Here is a 24,390-nt window from a genome sequence, read left to right on the forward strand (position 1 = left end):
AGTACAAGGAGAGAATAAAATAGAAGAAGTTATAACAAAGCTAAACTACAGGAGTACAATTAGAACAACTAATTATAGTATTAGAAGATGTCAACCAAGGTTCAGTGGGCAGTATTTGGGAGAAGATACCAAGGTTTGAACCTCGGCAGCGGCAGTGTGGGGATTATGTCCAAAGTGGACAGATCCCTTGTGCGCACCGGCATTTGGCCCTGTTTGCTGAACCATTGAGTCACCGTGATTTACATGGCAATTTATATCCTGCATCATGGCGCGCGTTGCATTGTGCGCCCAAATGCAAAACGACGTCGTTTCAATTTTTTTTTTTTTTTTTAATTTCGCTACCCAGTGTTTGGTAGTTAATTTTCCTTTAAAAAAAATCTCATGTTCAAAAATGTACATAATGTTATACTAGAATACACATAATTGTATACATGAATGTACATAATTTATAACAAAATACACATACTCTTTTTTAAAAGATAATACACATAATCTAACATAATATATAATAAACATAAACTTTTAACATAATACGCATCAACTCTTAACATAATACACAAAAATTTCCTGATTCGGATGTACATAATTGTATAAAAAAAATGTACATAATTGTATAAAAAAATGTACATAATTGTATAAAAAATGTACATAATAAAAAATATACATAATTGTATAAACAAATATACATAATCATGACAACTTCCTACCGCACCTCCCAAAACGACGTCGTACCCGTTTTGGGAGGCGCGGGGCGCACAGTGCACTGTGCGCCGTGGTGCAGGGTATAACGATTGGATTTACATCCTCCCAAATGCTCTGTCAGGCCTGGGCGTGAGAAGCCCTTGGGGTTGGGGATTCAACCTTTTGGGAGAAGAAGATGTCAACCACATGTATCCTTAGCAAACACGATATCAACATGGTTTCGATGCAACATTTATTACGATCAATTAGAGTTGTGAAAAATGTGTTTGCTTAGAAAATAAAGATCACGATAAAATTAAAATGATAAATTCTTATTATGGACATTCGTATTATATATATATATATATATATATATATATATATATATATATGGATGACTTTTGGTGCGGAGATGCTCCCATGTGAAAATGGGGTTAAGTTTGAACAATTGATGCACTTTAAACACACAAATCACGCACCTTAAGAAGGAAAACCACGCACCTAAAGCTTTAGACTGAGGCACTTAAGTTTTTAACAACTGACGCACCTTAAGTACACAACACAAAAACCACGCACCTTAAGCACAAAACCACACACCTTAAGAAGGAAAACCACGCACCTTAAGAAGAAAAACCACGTACCTTAAATTTGACCTAGATGCAAAAAGACCAAATTGCCACCGTATTTTTTTTAATCATTGTTAATCCTGGATATTGATTTAAGCAAGATCAATGGCTCTCATCTCACTACACCTCCGCAGCTGGGCACACCATCCGCATTTGAACCTAATACTATATATATATATATATATATATATATATATATATATATATATATATATATATATATATATATATATATATATATATATGGAAGGGATCAGGTGCAGAAGGGGGCTTCTCGTGCAGTTGGACTCACATTAAACATTAAACTGACGCACTTTAAGTACACAACACATGCACCTTAAGCACACAAACAAAATAACTTCAGAACACAAATACACGCACCTTAAGCACAAAACTCGCGCATCTTAAGCACAACCATCACGCACTTTAAGCACAAAACTCACGCACCTTAAGCACAAAATTACACGCATCTTAAGTTTCAAAAACTACTCACATTAAGCACAAACTCACGCACCTTAAGCACAAGACTCACGCACCTTAAGCACAAAACTCACACACCTCAAAACTCACGCACTTTAAACACAAAACTCATGCACCTTAAGTTTTAATAACTACTCACATTAAGTACACACCCACGCACCTTAAGTACAAAATTCACGCACCTTAAGCACAAGCCTCACGCACCTTAAGTACAAAACTCACGCACATTACTCACCGCACAACCGTACGGGAAACATGCACCCGCACTAGAACTTAATTGTGTATATATAATTTGTTATATAAATAAAGATTATTTCATATTTTAAATTTTATCTTTCATATATAATGAATAAAATTTAAATTTTTTAAAATATAGGAAAAATTATCTCCAAATATTCGGTTTTTTTTCAATGGCCCTCATGAGTTGCAACTTAATATAGCTATTGCATAGCCATCAGTATCACCTGGCTGAGACCTGACTCATTGGTCATTCAAATTTTCACCTACCAAACAAAGCTCTAGATATTTCAACTGAGCATAAATTTCTTATATTTAATGTAGTCAAAAGGCATCCTATTTAGGTCCTTTTAGTAGTTGAGTTAGGTTTAATGGCACACTAATATTGCTTTAGCTTAGTTAAATTACAAACTCAGTGACTATCATGGAAATAGACTGAAACGACGCATAAAAGTCAGTGAAGCACTTAGAATTCTTTTGGGTTGTTTTTTCTTCATAGCCCCACCATAGATTCCTACTAAATTCCTAGCAGTTCATGAACAACATTAATCATGTTCATGCTTATCCCCTTATACACACATAGACCAGAAAAATTACAATACGACCTGCTAATCTATGACACGAAACATAAGTCATTAACGTGTTAAATTTTATCGTGTCTCGGATCGTTAAACAAGTTGATCCATTAAAAGTTATGTTTTAACGAGACAATATGCTTAACCCGTTAAGAATTCGTATAATTTTTGTTGGATGGCAGACATGAAGGGTCAAGTTCAAGCACCAACATCCACTACTGGAAATTATGGAATTTTCGACCACCAGAAAGTGATTTTAAATCAAGTTGATACCAAAAAGTGGTCGGAAATAGCAACAAAATTTTTTCCGGATACCAAAACTGGTCGGAACAAGGCTTTCGAATTAATTTAAGATCAATTTCAGGTGGTCGGAAATTTCATAATTTCCAGTAGTGATCCTATCATCTAAATCGAAATGTGGTCATCTAGCATCCTGCGAACGTATGTGGTGTAAACTGCTACTAATTATACCTTCTGGTGTAGTAATAAGCGCTTGATATGAGGGTTGAGTCTAGTATCTCGATCAATTTAAAAATTATATTCATGTTTAATTAAAAATCTAACCAGTTAACCTTAATTAATTGATTGTACCCATGTTTAGTTTTATAGTAATCATGTTAAGTTGTTATTGTGTCAACCCATTTACACAAATTGCTTGGTCTATATATACCTCCCCCAATAATCATCAAGTTCTCTAATCTTCATGCTTAATTAGAACAACAACCATGTCTCCTCCTCTTCTAATATCCATCTCCTTCTTGTTGCTTATTCATCTGACATCCACGCAGGCTTCATCATCTGTTCAGATGGCGAAGCCCGGCTGTCAGAAAAAATGCGGAAACCTAACCATACCTTATCCGTTCGGGATCGGAAAAGGCTGCTACCTCGACGACGAGTTCGAGGTCACATGCAACAAGTCCACTCATCTCGCATCTTTGTCGTTGGTCGGAGGATTAATATTAAACATATACGACATCTCCACAGAATACGTCTCCATCGAAGCCGTTAACTTGCCGTTTCTGTTCAACCGATCCACCGGAGAAAACCTCGACGGATCTCTCCTCGGCAGCGACCTCCTACCCAGTAAACACTACAACTTTTCCTCCGCGAAGAACAAGCTGGTCGCCATGGGCTGCGATGTTTTCGCGTACATTAAAGACCGGAGCAGCGGCGAAGTCATAAGCGAGTGCGCGTCGTTCTGCAGAGACCACGACAACTCGAGTCCTCTTGGTAAATGGGTGTTACCTTATAACTATTAATTCCTAATTGAGTTAATTAACTTATATAACATTAACTGATTGTAAAAAACTGTTTGATAAACTAGTCTTTAGCTAATAACTGTTTAGTATAATTTCTTTTCTCAAAAAGTAAATTGAAAAAGTTGTTTTGAGCAGCTTTTTGAATTTTAGCATTTTTGAGTTACAAAAAGTTGATTAACCAAACACTTATATTGATTTTTTTAAAGAAATCAAACCGCTAGTAATGGTCAAATAAGCCATAATTGACTGAGAAGCTAGTCATTTTACCGAATAGGGCCTACATCTTGCTCTAGCGGTCGTGGCGGCTGCTGCCAGTCGCTTAACATTTCGGGGCCGATGACGAATTTCAGCGCGATGATGCACACGATGAACACCTTGGATAGGTCTTGGGTGGGGAGAGGGTGCAACTTTCTTCTCATTGTGGACAGGGATTTCTCCGACTATGGGAGAATCAACGTCTCCGACTGTGACCGGAGTTACAAGCTGCCGATGGTGCTGGATTGGACGGTATCGGATCGGAGCTGCGGCGAAGCAGGAACGACGACGATCTGCGGTTTCAACAGTGATTGTGTGAACCGTAGTGGAAGACGAGGGTATTCTTGTCATTGCAAGGCGGGGTACGAGGGCAACCCATATCTTCAAAGTGGATGTCAAGGTACATATTTAGTATCAACCTTAAATACTTATTTGTTTCTTCTTCTCCCAAAAGGTTGAATTCCCATCAAAATATAACATTAACAGTACGTTTGGTTCAGGGAATGAATTTTGAGATAATAGGAATGCTATATAGGCAAGGAATGGAATAGGCAAGGAATAGAATAGGAATTGTATTCTATTGTTTGGTTCGTGAAAGGAATAGACTTTAGGAATTATATTACAGTGTTTGGTTGATTTAAGGAATAGAAATGAAATATATTTTAAAAGACATAAATACCCTTATAAAAATATGTGAGGGTGGCGGTGGCGTTGGCGATGGTGGTGGTGGTTCTGGGTGGTGGTGGTGGCGGCCGTGGCTGTGGTGGTGATGGTGGTGGTGGTGGCAACGGTGGCAATGGCGGCAACGGTGGCAATGGTGTTGGTTGTGGTGGTGGTGGTGAAATAGAACATAAATTTAATTAGGGGGTAAAATAGGAAATAGAAACTTTAGGCTATTCCTGAGAACCCCCTAGGAATCTCTATTCCCCTTATAAGGGGAATAGGTCATTCTCGGGAACAATATTCCTGAGAAGGTAAGTGGTTACCAAACAGAGGAATATGCTTATTACTGGAAATGATATGACATTATTCCAGGCCTATTCCGTGAACGAAACAACCTATAACAGTTACTTTTCATAAGAAAATTCATTGGTTCGAGTCTCATCTCAATTAAGGGTTGACATATTTTGTTGGACCAGGTATTATAGATAAGTTAGAGGTTAGAGTGTACTAAAAAAAAAAAAAAAAAAAAAAAAAAAAACAGATGTCTAGTCTTAGTTATTAGTTATAACTATTAAAGTAGTGGACCAGTGGTAAACGTTTGATCTTGATAGAATTATATAACTAAGTTAGAATTAATCATATAACAAAATAATTATGGGACAAAGATATTTTGATCAACCCTATATATAAGGTCAACATTTTCTTGGTTGAGCTCGTTACACAGTCTTTCTAATGTGGTTTATTTATCATATATGACATGGTTTGATTGAAAGTCTTTCTAATGTAGAGTTTATTTATTATCTTATATGACATGGTTTGATTGGAGACTATTACAGTATTACATATATAATACAGACATTTATCTAATGAACATCATCCTTATGTAGTGACCGTAGATTTTGCTCCTCTAGTTACATGTTTCCTCACCTTCTTTTATCAAAAGTTTAAATTATACTGTTAAAACTTTACAAAATCATTCTAATTTTTTATCCTCCCACATAGAACACTAGATAATTAAACTATAAGATTATTATGAAATATTTGCAAAAATTAGTGTAGCGTATGAGGATTTTGTCGTTGGAAGCCATATTAAAATTGTAACAATCTTATAAAGTTAGGGATATAATTTGTAACTTTTAATAACGGGAGACTAAAATAACCTAGTGACATATAATTGGGGGATCAAATTCATTTTACTCTCCACTATCTTTATTTCCCTTTATGGGAAACTAAATTAAATCATAAGTTAGGCATGAGGAGAGAAATTTTACACAACAATGGAAGGTATAGGAGGTGTTTGGTAAATAGTTGTTAGCTGATTGGGTTAGTGTATTTGATTAGTTGATAGCATTAGCTGATTGTAGGAAAGTGTTTGAAAAATTAGTTGTTAGATTATAATTGATTATATGTAAAATGATTTTCTTAAAAAGTTGATCGAAAAAATTACTTTGAGCAACTTTTTGAATTTTAGCATTTTGGACTTTAAGACCATAAGAACTATATAGTTACGTTCAACTGAGAACCATGCAATGCTTAATTTAAGACCATAAGAACTATATAAATGCACAAAATCTACTCCTTGAATGCACATAAACTACTCCCAGCGTCTCTACCGTCATCCAAGCATGTTTGGGAGTAATTAGTTTGCATTAGTGCAATAATTCATTCATACAATAAATGCTCTGTTTGACAGAGCTTATTTAGGAGCTTATAACTTATTTTAAGTTACTAATAAGCTATAAGCTCTGTTTGGTAATGTTCCCAAAATAAACCCGTAGCTTAAAATAAGAGTTTATTTTGGAACGCTACCTTAGGTAGCGTTTCAAAATAAGCTAGTAGTTTCCTAACTGTTTTTTCCATCTTTGTCCTTATTATTTTAAAGAAATGGCATCATTTACCTTTCTCAAATCTTTTTCTTTCTCCTTTATCCACAACTTTCACAAGAACAATTATTATTATTATTATTATTATTATTATTATTATTATTATTATTATTATTATAAGATGAAGGAGATTCGTAACAATATTGCTACTTCATTATGGAATGCTAGAATTATGTTAATAATTTTATTTCAAAATGTTAATTTTTTTTTTTTTTTGAAGACAATGTTAAATTTTAATATGTAAACAAACTCATTTAAATTTTGTGAAGATGTCCTTTTTTTGTCTTTTTACATTTATCCACTTATCAAAAAGTTAATTTTACCAAACACTTTCAAGCATAACAACTAGCTTAACAGCTTTTCAATTTTCAGGTCCTAGCTTATAGTTTTTCAGCTTTAAGCTTCTTTTAACCTTTTCAATTAGGTTTGTCAAACATATTCAAAATATGTGTACGCGTATAATTATTCGTACGATCTAACGAAAAGCATGTTTTCACCGGACTAAACGCAAGCCTGAAAGCAAATTCAACTTTGTTAACATTAAAAATGGTAAAGAACTCATTACACATGATGGCACTTATCTCCACTCTCATATGCTGCTTTCCCACTTGGACAGCGACGTAAGTGGAAGGCATCACCTAAGCAAATCTTAGTTTCTAACATAGAAAAAATATATATAAAATAATCTCTTCTCTTGAAGACAAAATGCTTTGGTCCCATATATAATACGACAAATGAGAATTAACGTTAGTGGAAGACAGCCTACCTATCATTTCACTTAGGTTCCCTACTAGACCAATAATACTAGCTTGGACATCCCCTCATGTTTTTTTTTTTTTTTTTTTTTTTTTTTTTTTTTTTTTTTTTTTTTTTTTTTTTAGAAAACAAACATATATTAAATCAAGTCGGAAGAAAAAATATTGCAAAAGATAGATGAGTTAATGAATCACTCCTTACAAAGAAACGAACAATAATCTAGCTATTTCGTGAGCTGTTTGATTCGCTGTTTGTTTGATGAAAGTTAAAAACACATTAGTGAAATCACATAACAAGTTTTTTATGTCTCATGTTTTAAAAATTAGTGACATCCCCTCATGTTTTAAAAATTACAATTCAACCTCTAAAAAGGTGTTAATATTAGTATATAGATAGAGTTAATTCTACCAGAGGTCCCTTGTCTGTAGTGACAATTTTAAATTTAGTCTCAGACTATTATTTTTGTCATTTAACATCTCAAACTATTATTTTTTGGGCACTTTTAGTCCTTCTCAAGACTTTTCCTATTTTTAGTAATGGCGTTTTTGTCTCTTCATATTTTTCTTTCGTTATTTTTTAAATTTCAACCGGTTTAATTGGTTTAAGACTTTACTAAAAACCAATTGAAAAATATTGTTACTAAAAAGCAGAGGTTACTTAAAGTCCTAAATCGGTTGAAACCGAAAAAATAACAAAAGAAAAATATGAAAAGACAAAAATGCCCTTTCTAAAAATTTTTTAAAAAAATCATGAGAAAGACTAAAAGTGTCCAAAAAATAATAGTTTGTGATGTTAAATGAAAAAACGATAGTTTGGGACTAAATTTAAAATTACCACCAAAGACAAATGACCTCTGGTGAAATTAACTCTATATCTACTATACTATCTACTATACTATCTACTATACTAATAAGAGTACAAAAGAGTTAGGACTATAATGGGTAGAAAAAATAGCAGTCAAATTTTTTAATCAAATGAATGGCTCAGATTGATCAGATTTTAATTTTTTCTTAAAATTTCCTAATTTATCTTTAATGAATATGATTATACTTTAACTTTTCCGTTAAATATTATATTTTCCGTTAATTTTTGTTAGTTCACCGTTAACCTACTAATTGATTTCAATAATAAAGGTCTTAGGTTCGAACCTCATTCCAATCAAAGTTGGCATAATTAGTACTCTATTTTACTCTTATTAAATTAAATAATAATTTAGTAACTACAACACAAAATAATACATATGTATTTCTTTAATTTAAACTTATGTGTCTACAATGTCTTTATTAAAAAAAAATTATTCATTATCAATAAATTAAATAGTTTCATTAGTTATATTGTATTTATTTTTCTCCAATATAAAAGTTCTTTACATTCAAATTCATCAATTGATTATATTCGCTGCATTGTCCCTACAATATCTTTATTAAAAAAAATTATTTATTATCAATAAATTAATTAAGAGAAATAATTTTAGTAGTTATATTGTCTTTATATTTCTCCAATGTAAAAATTCTTTACATTCAAATTCATTATATTCACTACATTGTCTATTATCATTTTTTGTGCACTATTTTTTAATTAAATATCAAAGTTATAATACAAAATAATGCTATATATTTATTTACCAAGTATTTTATTAATACCATGAAAAAATTAAAAAAAAATATAATTAATAAAGTCAATCATATTAACTACTTGAGGGATTTGTTGACAGAGAGAGTATTCAATTCACACAACAAATTGAAATGAGAACTACCTCGCAATGTCCTTGTTTGACAATTAGCAGTTAGCGATTAGCGTTAGCAGATTATATTAGCGAATTTGACTAGCGAATTATATCAACGGTTAGTAAAAATATATTCGAAAAAATTAGTTGTTTAGATTAACATGTAAAATGACCTAAGGGTATATATATATATATATATAGGGAAGGGTTCAGGTGCGGGTATAGCTTCCCGTGCGGTTGTGCGGTTAAATCTGAGCAGTTGATCAAATTTAGATCAACGGTTCAAATCAATGAAAATTAAATTAAAAAAAAAACGCGTGCCTGGAACAAAGAAGTATAAGCTAAGGTGCACCTTAAGTGTTAGATCTTAATCACAAATTCACTCACTTTAAGTACAAAACCCACACACATTAAGCACAACCTCACGCACATTAAGCACAAAACCCACGCACTTTAAATATTAACTCACAGACTTTAAGTTTCAACAACACATTAAGTACAAAACTCACGCACATTAAGTACAAAACCCACGCACATTAAGCACAAACATCACACACATTAACCACAAAACTCACGCACTTTAAGTATTCACTCACAGACTTTAACAGCACGTTTGGTTCACGGAATGAATTTGGAGGGAATAGGAATGCTATTCCACAAGGAATGTAATAGGTAAAGAATAAAATAGGAATAGTATTCTGTTGTTTGGTTAGCTGGAGGAATAGACTTTAGTAATTGTATTCCAGTGTTTGGTTGGTTAAAGGAATAGAAATGGAATAGGTTTTAAAGACATAAATACCCTTATAAAAAAATTAATAATAATAATAATAATAATAATAACAATAATAATAATAATGAATATGATTATGATATACTGAATGTTATATATATATATATATATATATATATATATATATATATATATATATATATATATATATATATATATTTATATTTATATTTATATTTATATACATGTATATGCATGTGTGTGTGAGAGAGAGAGAATAACAATAACAATAATAATAATGATAATAATAATAATAATAATAATAATAATTATTATTATTATTATTATTATTATTATTATTATTATTATACAAATACATATTTATATTTATATTTATATTTATATTCTCACTTATCCCACATCGGTTTGACAAGTAAGGAATGGAGCCTTGAGGCTCCTATAAAAGGAGTCTCAAGGCTCCATAATTTCAATTGCAATGCTCATCCGCTAGGCAAGCTTGCAATGCCTATCCGCTAGGCATGCAGATGGGCAGACTACTTAATTTATGAGCCAAGGCTCCATAATTAAGGACTCTTATACAGTTAATTATATATATATATATATATATACACACACACACACACACACAAATAATTTATTTAAATATATATATTTATTGATAGATAAAAATTATAATTAATTAAATATATACATTTATATAATACATTATATTTATTAAATAAATATAAATATTATATAATGTGCAAAGGGTATTTTTGGTATTTGTGATATAAAAGCTATTCCCAAGGGCATGGGAATAGCTAATACCAAGGCCCCCCTAGGAATGGCTATTACCCTTGCGAAGGTAATAGCTCATTCCTAGGCATGCTATTCCCATGACAAAATGATCCAACCAAACAATGGAATAGGTCTATTCCAAGGAATGTTATTCCATTCCCGACCTATTCCATGAACCAAACATGCCATAAGTTTTAACAACTATTCACGTTAAGCACATCCTCATGCACATTAAGCACATCCTCATGCACATTAAGCACAAACCTCACGCACATTAAGCACAAAACACACGCACATTAAGCACAAAACTCACGCACATTAAGCACAAAACTCACGCACATTAATCACAGATCCGCTCACCTTAATTTTGACGTAGATGCAAAAATTACAAAATTACCACCGCATTTTTTTTAAAAACTTTGATAATCCTGGACGTTGATTAAAGCGAGATGAATGGCTCAAATTAAACCGCACAACCGCACCTGAAGCCATCACCCACACGAGAACCTAAATATATATATATATATATATATATATATATATATATATATATATATATATATATATATATATATATATATATATATATATATATATATATAATTGTTTTAAAAAAATAAAAAAATATAATTAATCCAATCATATTAACTACTTGGGGGATTTATTGACAAAAAGAGTATTCAAATCACACAATAAATTAAAGTGAGAAACTATCTCGCAATGTCCTTGTTTGGCAATCAGCAGTTAGCTCTTCAATATTAGTATATATTTAATATTTTATGCCCTAATTTTTATTTGCTATCCATCATGTCCCGTATTTGGTTTCAACCATACCTATACAATTATTTTATTGACAATTATAATAATCAATCTTGACTATATTATATTGCATTTGTAAGCTTAGAATTGCGTATTTAAATACGTAAATTTAACATTCAATTATATATGTATGAACAATTTCAATATAAGTTTGCCTTGATATATTTTTAAAGTACTTATTAAAAAAAAAAACATTGACATTATCCCAATAGTTATATACACAATTTGTAGATCTCAATTCTTACTCGAACTGTGTTTACTTCACTTTTTCATTTTTAAAATACTTTTCAAACATTTTGGTTTTTAAATTAAAAAATGTATACAAATAAATCATATTTTTTGTTTTCTTTTCTCCAATTTTTCATTTTCTCTGATCTAAAAAAATGGATAATTTTTGTAGTTATATTCTTATAACCCATTTGGTTCATTGAAATTGAATTTCTTTGGCATTTCAATTTCTTCAAAGTGTGAATTCCCATGCAATGTTTTAATTTGGTGGTAGGGATTTTTTTTTTTTTTTTAGAGTTTTAATTCTTAAAATTTAGTAATTCAAATTACATGAGATTTTTTTGATATTTTAAATTTTTCGTTACTTGAGAAAGAAAAATAAGCATAATGAGATAATATTACCTTTATATATGTAATATGTTAGGGGTGTTTGGTAAATAGCTGTTAACTGATTGGGTTAGTGGGTTTGACTAGTTGATAGCATTAATTGGTTGTAGAAAAGTGTTTGACAAATTAACTGTTAGCGATAGCTGATTATATGCAAAATGACTTTCTAAAAAAACTTATCGAAAAAACTACTTTGAGCAGTTTTTTGAATTTTAACATTTTAGAAAAATAAAAAATGTTACAAAAAGTTTATTAATCAAACACACATTGATTATTTAACAAAGTCAAACAATTAATAGTAGTTAAATTAAATAAGTCAAAATTAATTGATAAGCTAATTATGTTACCGAGGCTGATTATAAAAGTCTATTTCCATTTGTCATAATTTTTCCTGCAAACCAAATATACCATTAAGATTTTGATGTTTGAGGGTTGAACTTCATAATGAACAATTTCGATAAGTAATTAGTCCTAGCTAGTCCTGCATATCTTTTACTCCGTATTCCGTAATAAACTATAAGTCGTTAAAATTATTCATATAATAAACTAATATCCTCAAACCAACCATGGCTTCACTATTAAGTTTATTCGTTAATAATGATCAATTAATAGGTATTATAAAGTTTGTTTGCTTGGTATCAAAATTATTTATGTTCTTACCATCTTGGTCAAATTCAAAATACAGAGTCTTTCTGGTGTGATTTATCTTTTTTTTTTGTGTGTGTGTGTGTAATTTGTGGATTATTACAAAGGAATGAAGTTTATTCGTGCGCATTCGATCACAACCACTAACTTGTGGATTTCTGTCACAATATATATATATATATATATATATATATATATATATATATATATATATATATATATATATATATGTTCAAACTTAACAATCAATTAAGTTCCTCTACTATAAAATTTATGAGTTCATGCCCCCTTGAACTTAGCGTTGTGGTTCGTCTCCCGACTTAATGTTAGGACTGAAGATGACAGTAGAAGGAAAAAAAAAAAGGCCATGAATGATGGACAGTGTGGCCGATTAGATCCCTTGTGCATGCGAGCAAGACTAAGGTGTGACTGATTAACTAATTCATTAAGTGACACATTAGGAGGGAAAGAAACATTTTTCAAAAATAAATTGTGAGTTCATACTTGTTTTGCAATTGCTGTTTTAAGTAAAAAGAAATAATTGTATATTTTTGTTTTCCCAATGTGAAGATATCAATGAGTGTGAAGGGAGAGATGGCGCAAAGCACAATTGCTCCAAGAATGCTTACTGCGTTAACACTCCGGGCAGCTATTCTTGCAACTGCCTTTCAGGCTATCACGACACCACCGACGGATGCATACTTGACCAACATAGACGCACCTGGATTTTGTACCTATGTTTAGGTACGTAATTCACTTCTATATATTCTTCTTTAATAACTCTGCTTATTCATCTTTATAATATATGTTGCACGTTTAATTAATTCATTATATTCAATCCTTTAGTCTTGAATTGGTTTGTTAAAATGCAATATTATGATTCAATTTGTTAATGATTACAGCTTTAGTCCCTTTTTTGGTTGTTGCCTCCCTCCTATTCTAGCTTTAATAGTCGTAGTGTGGGAGTTACACTCGATCCGATGAGTTCTTTTGATGAGTGAATGATTATCGTGAATTTAAAATGCAACCAGTTACAGAGATACAAAAGAGATTAGAGTCCTATCTAACTAACCTTATACAGTAGCTATTAGTTACCGGACTTATTCAACTATAATAATACAAGCTGTGTTACATATTAAATGAATAGGAAATATAACATTACTAACACTCCCCCTCAAGCTGAAGGTGGTGTAGACACAACACTAAGCTTGTCCCGCAGCAAGGTGAAGCGAGCCGATGGCAGAGGTTTGGTGAAGACGTCAGCTAACTGGTCTTTGGTGGGGACGAAATTAACCAAAAACTCCCCTGACGCTACCTTATCTCGAACAAAGTGGTAGTCTATCTCGACGTGTTTCGTCCTAGCATGAAAAACCGGATTTGCGCACATGTAAGTAGCGCCCAAATTATCACACCACAGAGTCGCAGGATTCCCAGTGTGTAGACCAAGCTCCCGGAGTAGAGATACAACCCAAGTGACCTCCGCAACTATATCGGCTAGGCCCTTATACTCAGCCTCGGTGGAGGACCTAGCCACGGTTTGCTGTTTACGAGAAACCCAAGAGACCAGATTCGTCCCAAGGAACACAGCATAACCACTGGTGGACTTACGATCTACAGGACACCCAGCCCAGTCTGAGTCAGAGTAGGCATGAATGTTGGAGGACGGTGACGAAGATAGCTTAAGACCATACGCCAGTGTGCTCTTCACATACCGAATGACCCGCTTAAGCAAATCCCAGTGCTCATCAGTCGGAGTGTGCATAAACTGACAGAGCCTATTGACAGCGTAGGACAGATCAGGGCGAGTGATAGTGCGATACTGTAGGGCCCCAGCTAACCGACGATACTGAGTAGGGTTCTCATAAGGGTTCGTAACCGGAGATATGGCCTGTGTGACCGCAACTGGAGTGGACAGAGGTTTACAGTCAGTCATGCCCGCGCGAGTCAAAATATCAGCCATGTAACGACGTTGTGAGAGCAAGACGCCGTCTTTAAGCGGGATAGTTTCAATGCCGAGGAAAAACGTGGGAGTGCCCAAGTCTCGGATCTTGAAAGTGGTAGACAACCGGTTGAGTAGTGAGAGAAGCAGGTCCGTGTCTTTGCCAAGCACGATGATGTCGGCCACATAAACGAGCAGGTAAACCCGAGAGGTATTTCATGTGTAGTAAAAAAGCGAGACATCAGTTTTGGATGCCACGAAACCTGTAGTCAAAAGAAAATCATGTAACCGTTTAAACCAGGCACGTGGGGCCTGTTTGAGACCATAAAGAGACCGTTGTAGGCGGCAGACATAATCCAGATGTGTGGGGTCTTCATACCTCGGCGGTTGACGCATATAGACCGTTTCTGCCAGATGTCCATTTAAGAAGGCATTGTGGACATCCAGCTGCCGCATAGTCCAGCCCCTCGATATAGCTAGGGCGAGCAATATGCGAACCGTGCTTGGCTTGACAACAGGACTGTAGGTTTCAAAGAAGTCTTCACCGGCAACTTGATTGAACCCCTTAGCCACCAAGCGAGCTTTGTACCGCTCTACAGCACCATCAGCCTTCCTTTTGGTGCGGTAGACCCACTTACAGCCAACAACATTCATATTGGGCTTGGACGGGGTGAGACACCAGGTGTTATTATGCAGGAGTGCATTAAACTCCTGATCCATAGCATCCCTCCACTATGGGTGTGCCACGGACTGAGTGTAGCAAGTTGGATCGGTTGAGGCGGTTAGAGCTTGAAAGGGCTCATCTGTGCCTCGTGTCATGTGCCGGAGTCGCATGACATGACCCCGATCCTGGGGTTGTGCCGTGGCTCGGGCCCGGGCTCGGGGCTTACGCCGTGGGACCACTCTGTCTGCCGGCTGCTGTTGTATCGCTAATGGTGGCACCTGGACTGCCAAAGGTGACTCATTAAGCGGTGCGGCCTGTGGTAGCGGAATTATGGGACCGGAAGTCCATGGACGTCATTCGGTGTGGTATTGGCCCCGCCTTGCTCATGTGTACCTGTGGCATAGGGAAACACACTTTCGTCAAACCGAACATGGCGACAGATAAAGGTATTCCCAGATACTAGGTCCATGCATCGGTACCCCCTATAAGACGTAAGATAGCCTAGGAAGACACAGGGCGCAAAACGATACTCTATATTATGGTGATTGTAGGGCCGTAGATAGGGGTAACATCTGCACCCAAACACGCGAAGGAAAGTGTATGGCGGAGTTTTGTTATAGATAGACTCATAGGGACTAACAAAATTGAGTGCGGACGAGGGTAGAAAATTTATGAGATAGGAAGTTGTTTCAAACGCGGCGTCCCAGTGTTTGATGGGGACTGAGCTGTCTGCGAGTAAAGCTAACTCGGTTTCGACAACATGCCTATTCCAGTGCTCTACTCGGCCGTTTTGATCATACGTATAGTCGCAGGATTGCCTATGCACAATGCCAAGAGACTGAAAAATTGAGTGTAGACGGCGATATTCGCCTCCGAGATCGGACTGTATAGACTTGATAGAATGCGAGAATTGGCGTTCTACCATGACACGGAAAGACTCAAAAGTTTTATAAATGTCCGATTTTAACCGCAAAGGGTAAAACCAGCAAAAACGTGTATGATCGTCTAGAAAAAAAACGAAATATCTAAAACCCCCGGCAGAAACAACGGGTGTCGGTCCCCAAATATCAGTATACAGCAAGTCGAGTACATTATTACTAGAGTAAAAAACCCTATCTAGTGAGAAACGAGACGACTTCCCGAGTTGACACGACGAACATAACTGCGACACACTTGATTTGGCTTGAGTGACCGGGCATTTTTGTAAGACACGGATTTGGGCACCTTCATGCGGATGTCCAATGGCCTACGATGCCAAACATCAGGTGACGCACGAGCGGTTATTAATGCAACATGTGACCGAGACATGGGTAGCTTGTACAATCCCCCCGTGGTAGGACCCCTAAGGAGCACCGCCTTGGTGTGACAGTCCTTCACAACAAAATGATCACGATGAAATTCAAAAAAAAACATCATTGTTAATTGAAAAGCGATTAACAGACAATAATGGTAAAGAAAGACGGGGGACATGTTATATATTATTTAATTTTAAAGTTCTAGACACAGAGTTTAGTGATGCATGGCAATATTGGTTATACCCAAACCTGACCCATTGCCCACGCGGAGGACATCACCGCCGGAATAAGAGTCGGAATGCGCCATCATCGTCTGATCGGGTGTAGCGTGTGACGACGCCCCGGTGTCCGGGTACCATGCGTCTGCCACCATTGCGCTGTCGTCGCCGGGAACCGCCGCGTGAACCTGCGGCTGTGGTGCGCCGGAATAGCGCTTGAAGCAATGAAGAGTCGTATATCCATGCGAGCGGAAAATTTGGCACCGCGGACCACCACCACCGCGGCCCCTGCCTTGTCCTCCACGTCCACGGCCGCCTCCCCGACCTCGCCACTGTCCAGAACCAGGGTGTCGGGGACCTCCGCTTGCCGCCTGATTCGGTGCGTAGCCGCGACCAGCCGCCATAGCCGTGTGTGAACTGCCGGCTGGTGCACCACCGGGAGAGGAGAATTCATCTGCCCAGATGAATTCTTGGGCCTGGAGATAATCCGAGATCTGCGGTATCGACACCGGTGCGCCGGACACCGCGAGAGAAGACGCCATCGACCGGAACTCTGGCCGGAGTCCACGGAAAACCCAGAGATTTTGATCATCAAGCGAAATCGGACGGCCGGCTAACGCAAGGTCCTCCACCAACAGCTGTGCTCTGCCGAGGTATTCCGCGGGGTTTGTCTCCTTGTCTGAGCGACTGGAACTGAACGAGGAGGTTGAAACACCTCGCCCGAGTCGAGGAACCGAGCGCCGCCGTGATGGATGTCCAGACCTCTTGCGACGTCGTGCGGCCAACGGCGAGGTAAAGATCCTGTTGCACCCACACGCCGTGCGCCGGATTCACCATGGTTGTCGACGTTGTGGCCTCGGAAGCAGCTTCGCCGGACGCTGGAGTTTCGAGAATCGCTGGAGGACATGGTGTGTTGCCGGTGACGAACCTAAGCAGGCCTTGTCCACGCAGAAAGGGCACTAATTGAGTGCGCTAGAAGAGGAATTTCTTTGTGGTAAGCTTCATGGATATGAAGTGGTGAGCCGAGGCTAGGGTGTCGGGGGTGGACGGGGGTGGTGGTGTAGCGGCGGTGACCGTTCTTTTGCTAGAGTTTGTCGACATGGTTTGGAAGGAGAGAGAGAGAGAGATCACCTAGCTAACTGATACCAGATGAGTGAATGATTATCGTGAATTCAAAATGCAACCAGTTACAGAGATACAAAAGAGATTAGAATCCTATCTAACTAACCCTATACAGTAGCTATTAGTTACATGACTAATTCAACTATAATAATACAAGCTATGTTACATATTAAATGAATAGGAAATATAACATTACTAACACTTTTGACCACCAAACACTAGTCTTCCCATATAATAAACTGTTGAGTTATCTACCCCTCCATTATCTTATTTGTTCGGGGTGTAGGGTCCCAGGAGACAGGAGTGAGAGGGGCAAGTAATTAATATTAGAATTGTTTTCAATTTTAGTCCATGATTATTACGTTATATTTTTAATTGATCCACAATAATTAGTTTTGTTTCATTTGATGCACAACTTTCAATTTTAATTTGTCACACAGTCATTTTTTGCCAAATCTCTAGCAAAAAAATACTTGGAAAATGAGTCATATTTTTAATCCATTAGTACCATATATTGACTTAAACATTTTGACACTTTTGTGTAGGGATGACAATTTCACTTGTTCCTTATGAAAAAAAAAAAAAAAAAAAAAAAAAAAAAAAAAAAAAAAAAAAAAGGGAGGGGAAGGGTCAGGGAGTATATAGTATACTCTATGATGATTTGTTTGGCATGTCTAGCTAGCTGAAAAGATAGTAGCTAATAAGTTAACTGATTGAAATTAAGATGTTTTGTAAAATTAGTTGGTGAATAAGATGATAAGTATAATATATATATATATATATATATATATATATATATATATATATATATATATATATATATATATATATATATATAAAAGGACATTTTTATAAATTTATATATTTGAACTTAAAAAGTGATATATATTATTTCAATTTAAAGTCTAGAAATATATATATTTCAAATTTATGATCTAGCATCTCATAGTAAAGTAGAGATATTGTTTTGAATATCCTTTATCTCACTAGTTGTCTCACTTAAATTTTCATTGTCGGTGATAGTACCACTAAAATCTTGAAGATCATCAGGGCAGTATGTAATCTGGATGTTGCTCGAGTATATTAAACATCATGTCATCTTGTGAGTTCTTTCGAATGTAATTATGCAATGCAAATGTGGCCATAATAACATCAATTTGGGTGTCTACACTAAATTGAGAGGAGAAGAATGTTTATAAAAAATACATGTAGGGTAAAGAACTAGGAAGAAAAGAGTGTTTAGGACGAGGAAAGTTTGAACTTCTCTATGAATTTAAAAGGTGGAAAGATATTCGATCGTTTGGTGCAATCTTTGACTTAGAAAACTTCAGGTCAATGGAATCACATTCAATTCTGTGATATCAAGGAAAGTAAATCACACATAATGACCAGGACTATGTGGTCTAATGGTATCTGGGTGGGACTTTCATTTGGAAGATTATGAGTTCGAGCCTCAGTGGAGGTGTTATATTGGTTATATGAACAGATACTACAATGTAGTAGAGCCAGTAACTTTCAAACAAAAATTACACATAACGGAGTGACATTCTTTTTCCTGGCCTTCTACTTAGAATATGCCAACTTTATTCAATTACATATTTATCATTTTAACTTTCAAACAAAAATCACACATAACTTTCAAACAAAAATCACACATAACGGAGTGACATTCTTTTTCCTAGCCTACTTAGAATATGCCAACTTTATTCAATTACATATTTATCATTTTTGATGTCATACTGCCATGTTAAAAATCTCTTATAAATATAAGAAATTTGATACTCCCACCACTACACATTCTTTAGAAAAATATCCAAGTACGTAATTAAAGTTTTCCCTACGTAATCTGATTTGTAATTAGTGCATATATTATATTTGTAATTAATGCATATAGCAATATATTATATTTGAATATGCATTAAGGGTATATTTGGTTCGCACATGGAATCAAAATTGGTATCAAATACTTGGTAATGGTAATGGGTTTTGGTGAAAGTATGTTGCATGTTTGGTAGTAGGGTGTAATGGAAATGATTAGGCTAAGGATGAATAATGGGATGAAACTCTTATAAAATAAGGGAATTGGTTTTTCCATTAATGGGGTATTCCAAACTCATAGTAGTGTTTTAAAAATCAGTCAACTAAACAATAACAATCACTTTCATACCCATACCTGAGTGCTAAACCTGCCAACCAAACACACCCTAAGTGTGTGTGTGTATATATATATATATATATATATATATATATATATATATATGCAGTACTACATGTGTGTGTTCTTGTGGTTTAGTGACATGAAATGATTCTTTCAAATGGGATGTAATGGGTTCAATCCTACTATATGGTAATTTACAGCTTGATTCATTATACATTGTATACTTTATATAACTATTGTTTAAACAAACCAATTCCAAATGTGTTAATTAATTTTTAAGGTAATTAATTGTTCCAAACATGCTAATTAACTTTTCCAGTAAAGTTATTTCAATCAAATATATTCTTTGAAAATATTTTCTCAAAAATTTAATTGATGAGAAAATACCAAATGTCCTCCAAATGTGACTAAAATAATACTTAAAGACTATATGTGAAAGTAACATATAATCAGAGAATTAAAAGTGAAAATGATTTCAATATCTCAAAATTTTCCACTTCCAATATTTTCCCTATAAGATGAATTTTTTGTTTGCTATATTTTTACATGACTGCAGGTATTGGACTCTCCATTGGTTTTCTGGCAATGATAGTTCTTGGCTTTTGGCTCCACAAAGAACTAAAGAGGAGGAAACAAGCAAAAGTAAAGAAAGAATTCTTCAGGAAGAATGGTGGGTTGTTGTTGGAGCAACAGATATCTTTCAACAAAGGGAGTGTAGCAGATACCCAAGTGTTTACCATTGACGAACTGGAAAAAGCAACTGATAATTTCAATGTCGGTCGAATTCTGGGTAAAGGAGGACTTGGTACCGTATACAAAGGAATGTTGTCGGATGGAAGCATAGTGGCCTTAAAGAAGCCAAACCAATTGGATGAGAATCAGATAGATCAGTTCATTAATGAAATCTTCATCCTCTCTCAAATCAACCACAGAAACATTGTTAAAGTCCTAGGTTGTTGCTTGGAGGTGCAAATTCCAATGGTTGTCTATGAATACGTACCTAATGGTAAGGCTAACATTATCCCTACAAACATCTCCCACTCTCAAAAATAGGTTCTACTTCCACATCATCTAATTTGCAAATCATCTACTATTCATACCACATCTCTACAAATCTAATCAAATTTACAAAAGTGGGCTCCACATGTTAAAATAATATTATTAATTATAAAAAGTAAAGAAAAAAATTTTAAAAAAAATACAAAGTACAAAAGCTGCCGCGGCAGTTTTGCAGGGGCTTTGCAAATTTGCAACAATAACAAATTTGCAAAGCCCTTAACTAAAAAAAAAAAAAAAAATGATGATATGACTATTCCACATCATCTTGCCAATCCTTTCTTGGCTGGGATGTGGATAGCCTAAGAGTTTTCAACATATACTCCCATTTTCTATTTTATAATATGTGATATGCTTTAATTGCTTAATGTACGGAGTCATAATTTTTATCAATTGTTTTTTTTTCCTCTTATAAAATTTGAACACTTAGTGAGAGTAAAAGTTGAGAGTAGGTTTTTGGAGTTTAAATATTATTTTTGCAATGGTAATGTCTTAAGAGGTGGTCTACCGCCAATTGTTATACCATGGATCAGGGTCCAACTTGCATTGTGAACTCTGATCCAAAAATTATGTGTCTCCAGTTGATATAGTTTATGTGTCCATAGTTAACAAGTTATATGCTTTTAATTTATTTACATGCACATAAACAGTTAACTACAGGAGGTACAGAATATGTCAACGGCAGACACATAATCTGAAAATTATTTTGAACTAGAGTCTACAATGTGGCAAATTATTGTGTGGACCATGATCCACACAGTGTTATGTGAACCATAACAAAAAGTACATTTTTAATATACTAGATGTACATTATTTTTTTACTGAATGTATATTATACAATATAATGTACATTCGATACAAAAATAATGTACATCCCCTGAATACAATGTACATTATTTTTGTAATGAATATACATTATTTTTGTCCTGAATGTATATTATTTTATAGTATACAAAATATGGTCCACACAATAATGATTGCTACAATGCAAGGTAGACCCTAGTTTATTATTTATTATATAAGTACATATTGACTACAAAACCCAAAATTCTCTCTGGCCCACACTCTGATCTGACAAAATAGTAAAAATATAAATTGAGGTGACTCAATAGTTCAGTAGATGGAAGGACCAGCTCAATAGGTAGGAAAACCAGCTCTTGGTGCTCCCACAATGCCACTACTAAAATTTAATATTGTATTACTCACAATCTACCCAAAAACTAACTGAATTGTTTGGACAGTCCACTATATAATACACTGACATATGATTTAGTTTTATTTGTAATCTCTATTTTTCTAATAACTAAAAACATTAACAGGTAACCTGTCGTACTACCTTCATGGTCGTGGCCATACTGATCAGAAGAGAAGCCTATCATGGATGGATCGCCACCGAATCGCCACAGAAGTTGCAGGCGCACTTGCATACCTACATTCGTGCGCTTCGATGGCGATCTTCCACAGAGACATTAAGTCGAGCAACATCTTACTGGACGAAAATTTCAGGGCGGTGGTGTCCGACTTCGGGCTATCGAAGTCGGTGCCCGTGGACAAGACCCACCTAACTACAACAGTAGGAGGAACATTCGGTTATCTCGACCCAGAATACTTTAGGTCGGGCCAACTCAACGACAAGAGCGACGTTTACGGCTTCGGGGTCGTCCTGGCCGAGCTCCTGACAGGCCGGAAGGTTATCCCGACGGATAAAAACGATGAATGTCTGGTGAGCCGGTTTGTGTCACTGACAAAACAGGACCGGGCGTTTGAAATCTTGGATAAGCAGATTGTGGAGGAAGGTGAAGAGGAAGAGATCATGGCGGTGGTTAAGATCGCGAGGAAATGTCTGAAATGGAGCTCGAGAAAACGGCCGGGCATGAAGGAAGTTGCGGCGGAGCTTGATCGGTTGAGGAAGACGATGGGAAAGGGTGGTGAAGTTACTCCGGTCCGGAGCATGGGAGATGATTACTGCTCATTTAACTATTCTTTTGAGACTTGTGCCGCCATGGATGATAGCACTCAAGAATCAATATACAGTGTAGATGCTGCTTCCAGCTTCTTGAAGTAAAAATATGTATGTATGTATATGTATCCTCTAATCTCTATATTTTCCACTTTTGATTCTGAAACCTTAACTGATTTCTTGTTGTTGTTGTTAATGTTATGATTTTAATTACTTGTATTGAACTACTTTTTGTATGTTAATAAAACTTACCATGTTGGTCCATTTGTATAATTGTATCAATTTAATTCTAATGGAATATAGACTATAGTATTAATAAAAATTTTATGTGTAGTACAATGACTAATTTATGTATGATTTACATATTAGTAAACATAGGGGAGTTGATTTGTTTTTGTTCCTAGGGTTCCACCCTTCCTTTGTTGTAAAAAAAAAAAAAAAAAAAAAAAAAAAAAAAGGGTGCGTTGATACTATATAAATATATAATACTAAGGGTGCAATCTGTTTGGAAACCATAAAATGTTCTTAGGGAAATAATTTTTAAAAACTTATTTATTTTTTGAAAAATATATATTTTAACTTTTTGTTTGTTTGGCACTTTGGCTGAAGGTCAAAAAATACTTTAGGTGAAGCCTACATTATGATAAATCTGTCTTGGTTGCCATAACTCAAATTTTAAAGTATATATTCAATATAAAGACACTGGTACCCATATATAAATTAAAACTTCATTACTTTAATATATCTCCCACTTACTTTATTTTGTATTCACAAGTTTCTTTCAAATAATGCAACGACACAATATTAACAGATTAGGATGTATCCATTATGTGTTTTGACTTAAAAACACAATTTATATTCTAAAAGTTCACAATTTCAATGCAAAAAATACACAATTTATACGTCGTTTATGACCAGTGTCCATCTTGCAAAGTAGACCCTCATCCGTGATATAACAACTCATGTATTTATCATCTTATTGCATTAATATATTTCTTGCTTGTGTTGGCTTTCAAAAAATAAAAAATAAAAAATAAATAAAAAATAAAAAAAACAAACAAACAAACAAAACAAATCCAATGCTTGTGGATGAAGCTAAAAAAGAGCTTTTAATTTAAGGGCACTTTGATCATACCACTTAAGTAGTATCTTTTAGGGCTCTAATCACCTATTTGAAATAGTAACAAATGTGCTATCAGACTACATAATAGACTAATAGTTGGCTGAAGC

The 24,390-nt window shown here is 35.0% G+C and overlaps 1 protein-coding gene across 1 annotated transcript; it reads left to right on the forward strand.

Annotated features, from left to right (window-relative positions):
- Nucleotides 1-3,279: 3,279 nt before the first annotated feature.
- On the forward strand, nucleotides 3,280-23,316 carry LOC109153812 (wall-associated receptor kinase 2-like). The gene is made up of 5 exons (XM_019301675.1): nucleotides 3,280-3,829; nucleotides 4,133-4,513; nucleotides 13,319-13,492; nucleotides 20,701-21,150; nucleotides 22,520-23,316. Exons 1-5 carry the CDS (start codon nucleotides 3,325-3,327, stop codon nucleotides 23,263-23,265), a joined length of 2,256 nt encoding a protein of 751 aa, XP_019157220.1. The 5' UTR covers nucleotides 3,280-3,324; the 3' UTR covers nucleotides 23,266-23,316.
- The last annotated feature ends 1,074 nt before the right edge of the window (nucleotides 23,317-24,390 follow it).

The sequence above is a fragment of the Ipomoea nil genome, unplaced genomic scaffold, assembly GCF_001879475.1.
Source record: "Ipomoea nil cultivar Tokyo-kokei standard unplaced genomic scaffold, Asagao_1.1 scaffold2541, whole genome shotgun sequence".
Taxonomy (NCBI): Eukaryota; Viridiplantae; Streptophyta; class Magnoliopsida; order Solanales; family Convolvulaceae; genus Ipomoea; species Ipomoea nil.

Excerpts from the sequence above, each read along its gene's own strand:
- LOC109153812 (XM_019301675.1), top strand. The coding sequence starts at position 3,325 with ATGTCTCCTCCTCTTCTAATATCCATCTCCTTCTTGTTGCTTATTCAT. Across the intron at positions 3,830-4,132 it reads CGACAACTCGAGTCCTCTTG|GGCCTACATCTTGCTCTAGC; the intron begins GTAAATGGGTGT and ends TTTACCGAATAG. Across the intron at positions 21,151-22,519 it reads CTATGAATACGTACCTAATG|GTAACCTGTCGTACTACCTT; the intron begins GTAAGGCTAACA and ends AAACATTAACAG.